This window comes from Liolophura sinensis, chromosome 13 (genome assembly GCF_032854445.1).
Source record: "Liolophura sinensis isolate JHLJ2023 chromosome 13, CUHK_Ljap_v2, whole genome shotgun sequence".
Lineage (NCBI taxonomy): Eukaryota > Metazoa > Mollusca > Polyplacophora > Chitonida > Chitonidae > Liolophura > Liolophura sinensis.
The window spans coordinates 23,137,474-23,149,661 of record NC_088307.1 but is presented as its reverse complement, the minus strand read 5'-3'; the positions used below and the strand labels follow the sequence as shown (position 1 = coordinate 23,149,661).

Here is a 12,188-nt window from a genome sequence, read left to right as displayed (position 1 = left end):
AAAATCCTAACTCTGCTTCATAGCTATGTTTAATTCCGCCCTACCCAGGCCTAGGTGTGTTATATGCATCACGTTGAAAAAATTCGATACGTTTACTTGGACTAAATTTAAACGAAAAAAAAAAGAATTTATTAAAATTACTCTTCTTTTGCATCCCTTGCATCATTCTGGCATAAATGAAAACTTTTGACCATTTCTCTGTAATAATTTCTTTCGTACTGTCTTATTTTTACTTCTTTGGTGGTTTGCGTTGATCGTGTTTAATATATATATATATATATATATATATATATATATATATATATATATATATATATATATATATATATATATATATATATATATATATATATATATATATATATATATTTGCGTTGATCGTGTTTAATATATATATATATATATTAAACACGATCAACGCAAATATATATATAACAGCACAGAGGGTAAAACAAGAACAGTAGTGTGAAGAACGACAGTGTAAAACAAGAACGACAGTGTAAAACAAGAACGACAGTGCGATCGCTGGCAAATGGTCTCACCCATGAAACCCAGCCTCTTGTCAGTTTACCTCAGTTAACGTTTTATTCTGACTGTTCATGTAAATGCTTAAAAGGTAGCAACGTGGACGCCTTTTAGAACCATGCGTTAATCAGAATTAGGTTAAAATGCAGTGATGTTAATTGCAATATGTTAGACGTAACCTGGTCTAGAGTATCCTCCACTAAGAAAGACGGGGCCTCCGTGTCCCAGGTGGTTGGCACGCCATCACGGCGCAAAGACACACTGTGAGTTCAAGTCCAGCTCATGCTGGCTTCCTCTCCGGAATTCAGCAGCCTGCGGATGGTCGGCGGTTTCCTGAGGCGTCTGTCCGGTTTCCTCCCACCATAATGCTGTCCACTGTCGTGTAAGTGAAATATTCTTGAGTTCAGCGTAAAATGCAATCAAATAAATAAGTAAATAAATAAATAAATAAATAAATAAATAAAGAGAGGTGTTCAGGTCCATACGTCAAGTATTATTGGTATAAATAGCAAGTCATGTGTATCATGTGGCTGTATCTATATCATTGCGTTTTTGTTTTTTGCATAGTTCAGAATGGTTTTCACGTTGTTTGAAAATATGTGTTGCAAATATGTGAAGTTAAACACATCCTTCACACGAATTCCAAGAACTTCGTGCAGTTGGATAAATGTCACAGAATCTCAAATGGCTTTCATTGGCTCAAAATCAGGTCCACGTTGGGTGCTTTACATGCCTTCACCAAGCTTCCGGGGTGGAGGGAAATTAAAATGACGGAGGAACGTGACCGACTTGTCCGACTGGTACGAAATGCGGATGAGCGAAAATACCACGCATGCGCCTTTATTTGCACGACACTTAATAAATATCTCATCAGAGTAACGGTGGTAGGCTTTGTGGAAAACAACAGATTAGGGCACAAATCACTCGCTGTGGGCTGTGAAAACAGTACCGGTAGTTCCACTTCACCATGTTTTCCTTGGTTATTCCACTGTTGAGTTTGCTGGTAAGTTTCTATAGTCAATATTCAGATATACGTGTATTTCAACCCCCCCAAAAAAACTATTCGTTTCCACTGAAGAGGTCTAGTTCCACAGTGTTCTGTGTGTATGTACACTCAAAAAAAAAAATCTGGTAAATTTTTACAAGTGTCTGTTATGTTATTAAAGTCTATTATCTGAGTGATGTTGGGATGTATTCTGTTATTATAATTTAATACTGTGTAATATATAACATGTCATGCTCTTAGTCTAATACAAACTTTGTCTTCAATGAATAGAATATATGTGTTATATTTAAGAGATTAGTCTACTGTAATACCACGTATACATTCTAGCATCGCTCCTCGTGTTTCATACACAATAAAAATGACAAGCTAAAATAGCCTTGCAGTAGGTGATAGTGAAATCCGAATGTTGAAATCATCATGCAACATATCTGCTTATTCCCAAGGTCACGTGGTTTGGAGTTGTGAAAGCCCAGTATGGATGTGCGGTAAGTTTGGCATGTTTAAGGTTCTATAATCTATGGGAATATGCAATCGATTTTAGACCGCTGAATTTCGGCCTTTTATATCCACTGTTGTTTATTACACGGCCATAAAACGGTAACTGTATGACACCAAACAGTTCTGCACAATGCAGGATTTAGCTTAGAAAGGTAAAAAAAAAAAAATAAAAAAAAAATAAGCCAAACGGAAAAAAACAAACTCTGGACAGTATATACTCTGCCCCTCCATGGTCAGAATACCATAAGGCAGCTGTTGTATACTGTCGTTGTGAGCCACACCGTACCCTGCAGTTGCCCGGCTGTGCCACAAGCATCAACATATGTGTGGTACTGTGCAGTGACCTTCATGCTCAGAATACCGTAAGGCAGCTGTTGTATACCGTGCGGTTGTGAGCCACACCGTACCCTGCAGCTGCCCGGCTGTGCCACAAGTATCAACATGTGTGTGGTACTGTGCCTGTGGTGACCTTCATGCTCAGTATACCGTACGATAACGTGTACATCCCCGTATGGTGAAAATTTTGCTGTGTACAAGACGAAATACTGTTTAATACAAAACTTCCAGGACAAAAAACAATGTACAAAAAATTAGTTGATAGATCAGGAATCCAGTACGTTAAATCAGTATGTAACAAGTGCACACTCCTTACATCGCATGTGCCGCTCTGTACGCTCGCTGCAACGCACGTAGGCTTGTTTAGGCTTAACCTCACCACTTTTGTCCTCGCGCGGAACTACTTAATCAACACTCAACTATAAAATTGTTTCACGTACTGGTTATAGACTCATGCTGTGCAAACAGTTAGACAGAAAGAATGCATGTGTGGAAAGTGTTATTAGAAAGAAAGATTATGACAGAGCTTTTGGGGTTTTCTTACATCATTTCCTGCCTCATCGTGACCCCAGTGAACCCGGAGTTGTTCAAGATTTCTGTACAAATTTTGCTAGTGGCGGCAGTGATGTAAAGCGAACGTAGAGAGTAAGGAGTTCAATTCAAGTGATTTATTTTTCTCTGCAGGCAACTTTGTGTGTACAAGGACATTATTGTAAAGAAATCCCGACGCGGTGCTATCGTCCTCCGTGCCCTACACAGGCCGTGTGCGTACCCATTACGTCATCAAGTAAGAGAATTCTCTAATGCTATTGTGTTTCAGCTTTTATCTGCCTCAGTACTAATACCAGTGGCTTGGCAGATAAGCTCAGTAAGCTGGAACAGATTTTGCCAGTAGAATTTGTCATTTTCAAATTCAATTTTAATCAAGCCATCTGGAACTATCACTCATACTGCAATCGAATTTAAAGGATTACGGAGAATATATATATATATATATATATATATATATATATATATATATATATATATATATATATATATATATATATATATATATATAACAACACATATAAGTACAAAAAGCTACATCCAAAGGAATATCTTTGAGTGCGGGTTGCTTGCCTGACGTAAAATTAGTTGTGATTATTTTTATTAATATTTTCCTGATGATTGTTCAATTAAATTGAAGTAATTTCAAAAAATGAGCCCAAAACGTTCACCGTCATCAACGAAGTTAAAAGCAAACTTCGCAAAAGCAAAGCAAAGTCTAACTTTGTACTACGCTGACATTCCAAGGGGCTGGACGCGTGTTTACTTTTAGCGATAAATGACATTATCAGTCAACAATTGTTAATTACTCTGTATATGTCAACAGCCCGGGCACCACAAGTAAACAAACCGGGCAGGTGTCCTGGGTACCAAACCGGAATACAAGCCCGCCATTTCCCGTCATGCCCCGCGAGATGCTCGTCCGACAGCTCGTGTCCCGGAAGTCAGAAGTGCTGCTTCTACGGTTGTGGCATGCGCTGTGTGTCAGTGCAGACAAGTAAGTATATGTTGATTTATAGTTTCGAACGTCCGGGTAGGTCGCAAGGAGCAGGAGGTGAAAAATAACACCGAGCTAAATGAGCGAGATTTTTGAAGATTTATAAAATGTGCAGAGCCCAGGCGAAACACACGACCACAAATTGTTTTCCATAAACAGTTTCTTACTTAAAAACAATTTTTGTGGCAAATTCAAGGCTAAGCTCAGCTGGGTTAAATAATCTTTGTAATCCTTTTGAGAGTGTTGATGACTGGTTCAGCTGAGCAACTATGACATCTGAGTGAAAGTATGAATACGCTTATATGCATAGGCTCGAAGTGTTGGTCGATTGATTAATTATTTGATTGACTGATTGATTAATGGACTGGCTGACACACTTCTTTACACACACGTAAATTTTACATACGTTAACGGAATAAGCGGGAATATCTATGGTACTAGCTTGTGAGGAAGCAACTTGCACGCAGAATAACTGTTTTTGCTGCTATTCAACTTAGTGCTTTTTGCCGCTGGATCGTCATCATTACTGTTTCAGCAATACTTCACTATAGAAGATAGGTAATCCATGGTGTAACGATTATGTAGCGATACTGTTGCAATATTTTTGTTCGAACGGAATAAAAGTATGAAGCGAGGCATCGAATATGTCCTTTGGACTTTAACGGAGACGAGTTTAGTGTTTACAAACGTAGTCCAGGGTAGCTTAGGTCCATTTTATTTATTTTGTTGAAGAAAGTATCGAAAATGAGTTGACTAGCAATATACGCAAACTATACCTTTGATCAAAGGCCATGTAATTTCATCGCTATATTGCATTAACAAACTTTACCCTGTTGCACACAAATTTAATTTTGTCACTGTGTTATCACTCATGAAACTATGTAGGCCCGTGATCTTTGGTTTTTAGCCCCCGTGGAAAAGCCCGGCACGTGCCCTGGTTACCAAACACGCCATTTCCCGACATGCCCTGCGCAATGCTCCTCCGATAGCTCGTGCCCCGGAAGTCAGAAATGCTGTTTTTCAGGTTGTGGCATGCGCTGCGTAACGATACAATCTAGTAAGTGAGATTAGATGAAGATATAAAATACCTTTATCTGATATACTCCTCAAATTTGACAGGAGAAATAAAGTAAGGGACTTTGTCAAATGGGTAAATATACACGCCTTCAACTTGTATAAACTATGGCTGTTACTATTATGCCATACAATATGTATATGGCTATACAATTGGGAATGGGAAGTAATCATTTAGAAAATGTATATATATATATATATATATATATATATATATATATATATATATATATATATATATATATATATATATATATATATATATATGCGGTCGCTGTGAGTTCAAGTCCAGCTCATGTTGGCTTCCTACGTGGGAAGGTCTTTCAACAACCTGCCCGGTTTCCACCCCCATAATGCTGGCCACCGTCGTATAAGTGAAATATTCTTGAGTACGGCGTAAAACACCAATCAAATAATTAAATCAAATAAATACATCAAATATATATATATATATATATATATATATATATATATATATATATATATATATATATATATATATATATATATATATATATTAAGCAAATCGATTAATCTTTTGAAACAGCAGTTGTCAATCGTTAGAAGCCTTTCAAAAGTCATCTTAGGCCTAAATATGAACACTGCTTACACTCTAATTCCCGCTAAATGTATGACACCTTATTACAGACTATTGCTAATACCTGGAGTAAGTCCTAAAACTGGCCTCGGGCTAGTAAAGGTCGTGATGCTTCGTTTGTAGCCCCGACAATAAAACCTGGGACGTGTCCAGGTACCGGAATACAAGCCCGCCATTTCCCTACGTGCACTGCGCAGTGTTCCTCCGACAGCTCGTGTCCCGGAAGTCAGAAATGTTGCTTTTCCGGTTGTGGCATGCGCTGTGTATCATTGCAGTCAAGTAAGTAGGCCTAAGGGTCAAGCCACTATCGATTCTTTGGCAAACGGATATGTATAAACTTCACATACTGGTAGGAGTCTAGGCATTTTTACTCTGTTTAAGGTCTATAAAAATCTCAACAACTGTTTAGAAGAGAAACAGAGAGAAATAAAACATTGGTTTTTTTTTTAATTTCCCTCATCTGGGGATAAACCAAGTAATTTGAGAAAATTGGTTTTCCACAGTTCTTGCTGGCTGACAGTTTGTGAAAAATTAATATTCCAAAGTATTTGCCGGTTGTTTGTATTCTCCTGGTCAGCTGGGATAGATAACGGTAATTTGTATTTAAGGATAATGCAGTCCTCTTCAGTAAAAATTCCGCATAAAATATTTCGCACAACAACAAAAAATCAGAACTTTTTTGCAAAATGCTAATTTTTCTCCAATTTTCAACAAACTGTTTATTTAAGTTTATTAGTCGAACTAAGATCAATCCCACCAATTTCCAATATTCATTTTAGACTTGTCTGAGTGATTATCTAGGGATAAAATTTTGGAAATTTTAATATTCTTGTATTGATATCTTTAAAACTAGTGAAGATCTAAAAAGGCTTGTGGCACTGTTATTCAGCTACATGTGTTAAATATCAAAGCCTCATGCTGAAAAATGAGCCAGAAATAAGAGTAGGCTACTCCACTATGCGACTGTCTCCAAAACAGAAAGGGAAAAAAGGGCTTCGCGAGAAGCTCCAGCTACGAGAAAAATCGTTATTGATTCGTATGTAAATCAATTTTAATCAAGTCAAACTGTGAATGGATCAACCTACTTTTGTCAAAAAATCCTAGAAAACTGTTAACAGGTGACAATAAACATTTGCCAGGAACATGCAAAGCATGTATTCGCCTAAGTGGGTTACTCCCCTTTATAAGGGGGGACATAAGAAAACACGACTGCATTGGTTCATAACTATTGTCGAGTTTAAGATATTTACTCCCACCATACGATTGTAATATCCGAAGATTACATCTGTGTGTCCTTATGAATATGGTGAATAAAGGTAATACTAATACTAATTTGGAACTGGTTTCAATTTTTAGGTGAGAGGGAAAATAAGAAACTTGAGAATCAAAATCTGAAATAAGAAAGTGGTTCTAGTGTCTTTACTTACTGAATGTTTTAGGTTTTCACAAACTGCTACTTATTAATGATGCTTGCTGTACGTATACATAGTGTCCAGCTCAATAGCCGTTACACTGGATGATATGATTAACAACACCGAAGTCTCTTATCTACCTGTATCAGCTGTGTACATGGTAGATTTTATTGTTTGACTGCAATTTGTTGCGATAAGCACATTCTTTGGTTTGACTCGCCTTCAAACCTACTTATGTATGTGTATATGTATGTATATATGTATGTATGTATGTATGTATGTATGTATGTATGTATGTATGTATGTATGTATGTATGTATGTATGTATGTATGTATGTATGTATGTAAGGATAAAGTGTACAGTAAAACGCTCTTTGTGCGTGGTAAAATTATATTCTATAGAAGAAACATGACAAACTGAACTTGTTGCTTTAGCTTACTAATTTCACCGTATCATGATGATTTTTCAGAGCTTTTTTAATTTCAACATATCTTGCGACAGCTATATATACAGGCAGGTAGTTTAAGCCATGGTGATCAGTCCTATTTATAAATTACATAAAATATAAGAAAGTTCGAACTTGCCCAAGGGATTATCCACTCGGGGAGATTATCTCCCTATTTTTTGTCTGTTAAGTTCAGATTTAAATTTATGAATGAAGTACTGTTCTTTTACTCCTCTGGTTTGAGGGTTATTCACCGATAATTTAGAGAAGTGCATTGTGTGGAACTTGCACCCTCTGTGTAGGTTACCGGAACATGATGCGATATATTTGGTTACAAGTAAAATCTGTAAACTTGGCGTGTTAATTTGTTCCCTAAGTACCCTACATCGATTCCTCAATGAATACCTTGTATGTATGTATATATGAATGTGCCGAGCATAAGCACTTCGCATTATACTACAATATAGGTGTCTGATAAACGTACGGATGTAAGACATTATTAATTTGATTTAATATATGTTTTTCCTAAATTCTTCCCAAGAGGACACCAGCATTATTGTACTGTTCATGTATTTATTTGTTGCTTACATTGTAGTTATTTTGAAAAACATTACATATTGAAATATATTTGTCATATACGATGATTTTGTTTTAATGAATGTCGACTGTGGGGCTTCCGCTGAGAGAGTCAATGTGCTTTGAGCAAATCCGGAAAATGAACCCCGTAATCAGAACGACCAATCAAAACTTACACTTTTCATTTTTGCCTACAGCTCAGCCAACCAAACCCGGTTCCTGTCCACGAGCCCCTTACGGCGTGGTGACCCCGTGCGTTGTCGGATGCACTTCTGACCAATCTTGCTCCGGTAGCCTGAAATGCTGCTCGTGGGGGTGCAGCCGACGGTGCATGTCCCCCTCGGGTACAGTTACAAGCAAACCAGGGTATTGTCCGCGGCTATATATCACTGGGTTTTGCATCCGTTACGAAGACAACTGTCAGTCCGACACCCAGTGTCCAAGGTCGATGAAATGTTGTCGTAGTCTTTGTGGGAGAGCATGCTCTTTACCAACAAGGTTCCCAGCCATCGGTTAAAGTAGGACACCGGGAAGTGACACGTACACAATGTTTCTAAAACTGGATACGACTCCTTTTTCTTAGAAAACATCTGGCGCGAAGGTGTTCGTCAGATTCAAGCAATAGCAAATGTCACTTTTTATCTAAGGAATTCTCCTAAAACTGTTGCGAAAGTCCACTGTCATGCACTACATTATCATTTTCAGTTTAGTTCAAATTTGAATATAGTTAATACTTCTAAGAAAATCAATTATCTGTGTACGTTACATTTTAGCAAAAATTTCAAGTTACCAAAAGTCAGTTCCAGTTTCATTTTTTTTTTTGAAGACTGTCAACATCTTAATTCATCAAAGATTGAACATTGTTAAATAAAAGCTTTCATTAACCCAGAAAGAGACAGTTGCCATTTCGGAGGTACTGTCTTACTGGGCTGAAACAAAAACTAAACTTTGCGGTTTTTTTTAAACACACGAAGGATGTCTTCAGGACAGCATGGGGCAAAAAGATTTTCAATGATAACCCAATGGTAACAAAGAACAAACTGAATTGTACATTGTACAGGGAAATTTTTAGGCTTCCCTGCTGTAACTTGCTTGTGGAACCTTAGAGAAAATAAGCGGGCGACGGCGCTTGTGTCGCCGTTTTCACACTCTTTTAATTTTTCGCTGAAAGACAACCTGTCTTCCACCAATATGGTGATCACATGATGGAAAGTTGGTCAGTAACTTGCCAAAGGTCAGTGGTTTACACCGGGCTCTCCGGATTCCTCCATCCAAAAAACTTACCTCAAAACAACAATAAACTAAAGAAATGAATTCCATCATTCAAATAAAAAAAAACTAAAGCTAAAGTTTAGATTGTTTCATTATACAAAGAATAGCGTTGTATGAATGGGATAATTCGTGGAAAATGACAGTCTTTTACAATAATGCAATAAGCGTTAACTAGTATCTAGCATTATTGTATCCTGACCATTGGGGTTTCCGTGGCCTATTGCGCCAGCATGGCGTAGCGACCCAGGTGCCTCTCACCAATGCGGTCGCTGTGAGTTCAAGCCCAGGTCATGCTGTCTTTCTCTTTGGTCGTACGTCGAAAGATCTTCCAATGGCTTGCGGATTGTCGAGGATTTCCCGCGGGATCTGCCCGGTTTCCTCCCACCATAAAGCTTGTCGTCATTGTATAAGTGAAATATTTAATATTTGACAGATGTTAGCTTAATGTCACTAAACATCCGGCAAAAGTGGAAATGATAAAAAAAAACTGATTTCCGTACAAACTGCCAAATATGTATTTGACACATCCTAACTGCGCCGTTTGAAACCGACAGGTCAGCATGGGCTTTATAAAGGATTTGAAGTTCCCTCTCTGACCATTGCACTGTGGATGTGGTTCTCGTTTTTTCAATGTCCATAAGATTGCATATTTCAAGGAATATAGTTGACTCAGACTTCGACTTTTTATCAGAATGATCAGCTCTTCAATATCTTGTAAATATCTTGTAAAACACTAATTAACAACAACTCGCGCACAAGTCTTTGCCCCCTGTTTACAAAGGGGCCACGCTTCTGGTCACTCTGTGCAGGCGTCTTTGGCGACTAGGATGTAGAGGCTGCCTTTTTCCACTGTTGTGAGGGATAAGCTATGTCTGCGGTTGGAGATATGCCTTGGTTTGCCGTGTGGGACATTTGTCTTGGTTTGCCGTGTGGGACATTTGCTCTTCTGATATTTGACACAAAATCGGCAAAACCTCGTGGCTGCTGCTTAAAACAACAATCCTCAAAAATCGGAGACTGACTTTTGGTCTGTTCCACGCATTCCTAGAACAACACCAGCATATCCGGTATGAAGTTTCTCAAGCACTGGCTCTATCATCGACGAGGCATAACCACTCGATCATTGGCCTTCACTGATGGAGCAGTACACTTGTGATTTAAGCATCCGTCGAGAATTACCAGGAACTCGTAAACTGCCTCGTAAAGGAGCACGCTGCAGCGACCTAAGTCTTTCGCGGATGATTTTCCTTGATTTCTCTGACTTACTTTCAAAACGAGTGCTTTGTCACGGTAGTCCTGCTGAGGTTTAACAATGTCTGACATCTTCTGACTGATAGCAACTACGTCTTGCGGTGGCTTTAAGTTTGATACACAAGACCCGTTGTTCCTTTAGGTTGATATGATGGATATGCGCCATGCTGCACCACTATACGAGGTCTCCTGGATAACACATCGGCGTACCCGTGGATCTGCTCGGATCGATATTCGGATATATAGTTCTAATATATATTATATATGTTCTGGAACTATTGATGGAAAATGTGCATAGAAAAGAGGGGGGATATTAAGAAATGTAAAATAAGCCTCCAATATTAAATTTGTTCCCATATTTTGGCATACCTTTCTTTATTTTCCCTTAAAAGCATACTCTTCGTTTAATAGTACCTTTTCATGTATTCTTTAAGGTAACTTTGTGCAAACTTGCCCTGGCGTATGCATAACAATTGGCTGAACAGCCTTCATTCTGGACCACACAGGCAACAACAGCGAAATCTCGTATCTTCCTGTATCATCAGTGTACACGGTTGCTTTTATCATTCGATTGCAAATTGTTGTGACGCACATTCTGTGGTTTGACTCGCCTTCCAAAACCTACTTATGTATGTGTGTGCGCGTGCGTGCTAGTGCCTGTGTATGTATATAAATTTTATATATGTTTGTATATATATGCACTGGGGAACCACGTTTTGCTAGATATGGATGTAAGGCATCGTTAGTCTGAGTATTATTTTTGTGTGTTTTTCCCACATTATTTCAAAAGGAACTCAGCATTACTGTACTGTTTATTGATTTGTTACTCACATAGTTATTTGGAAACACATGTATGCTTTCGCATATACGATGATTTTGTTTTAATGAATGTCGACTGTGGGGCTTCAATACCCCACTCGGGTACAACTACTACCCTGAAATACTGCTCGTGGGGGTGCCACCGACTTTGCTTGTCCCCCTCGGTTACAACTACTAGCAAACCAGGGAATTTATTGATGGACAATGCCCCTTTTTACGAGAAACCTGTCAGTTCGATATCCACTGTCCGGAGTCGAAAAAATATTGTCCACTATTTGTGGTAAAACATGCCTTTATCCAACGATGTATCGGTTAAAGCAAGACACTCGGAAGTAATACAAATTCAATTTTTTGGAGCAAAATTCTCTGCGAACGTGTTCCTCAGATTCAAGCAACAGAAAATATCAGTCGAAGAACTTCTTATCCATAGGACTATCAAACGAATATAAGGACATTTGTTATCAGTTTCAGTTTAGTTCACATTTGAAGAACTCTTTAATCTGTATACGATAAGTTTTACCAAACAATTTCACTTTAGGTCAGTTGAAGCTTCATTGAGGCAATCAAGAACTTCATTTAAGAATATTCACTTATTTCACTTATACGACGGCGGCCAGCATTATGGTGGGAGGAAACTCAAAGAGAAAACATTAATAAAGAATATGGACTTGAGATATCCATAGCAGCGGCTTCCATTAACCATGTATCCCCTCGACATTTAAATGGTATTGACTTACTAAGCTAAAGAAAAGCTAGACTTCATGTTTTTCAAAAATTCACGAATTATGTCATAATGGGAAATGACGTCATACCAGGAACATACTTGGAA

General features: G+C 38.1%; 1 protein-coding gene across 1 annotated transcript; it reads left to right on the top strand.

Moving 5' to 3' along the window:
• Positions 1–1,053: 1,053 nt before the first annotated feature.
• On the top strand, positions 1,054–8,908 carry LOC135480729 (whey acidic protein-like). Its single transcript, XM_064760646.1, has 5 exons — positions 1,054–1,528; positions 1,975–2,016; positions 3,050–3,152; positions 3,741–3,911; positions 8,215–8,908. Exons 1-5 carry the CDS (start codon positions 1,493–1,495, stop codon positions 8,532–8,534), a joined length of 672 nt encoding a protein of 223 aa, XP_064616716.1. The 5' UTR covers positions 1,054–1,492; the 3' UTR covers positions 8,535–8,908.
• Positions 8,909–12,188: the final 3,280 nt, after the last annotated feature.

Coding starts and splice junctions, on each gene's coding strand:
- LOC135480729 (XM_064760646.1), top strand. CDS start 1,493: ATGTTTTCCTTGGTTATTCCACTGTTGAGTTTGCTG. Junction 2,017..3,049: donor AAGCCCAGTATGGATGTGCG/GTAAGTTTGGCA, acceptor TTTTCTCTGCAG/GCAACTTTGTGTGTACAAGG. Junction 3,153..3,740: donor CGTACCCATTACGTCATCAA/GTAAGAGAATTC, acceptor ATATGTCAACAG/CCCGGGCACCACAAGTAAAC.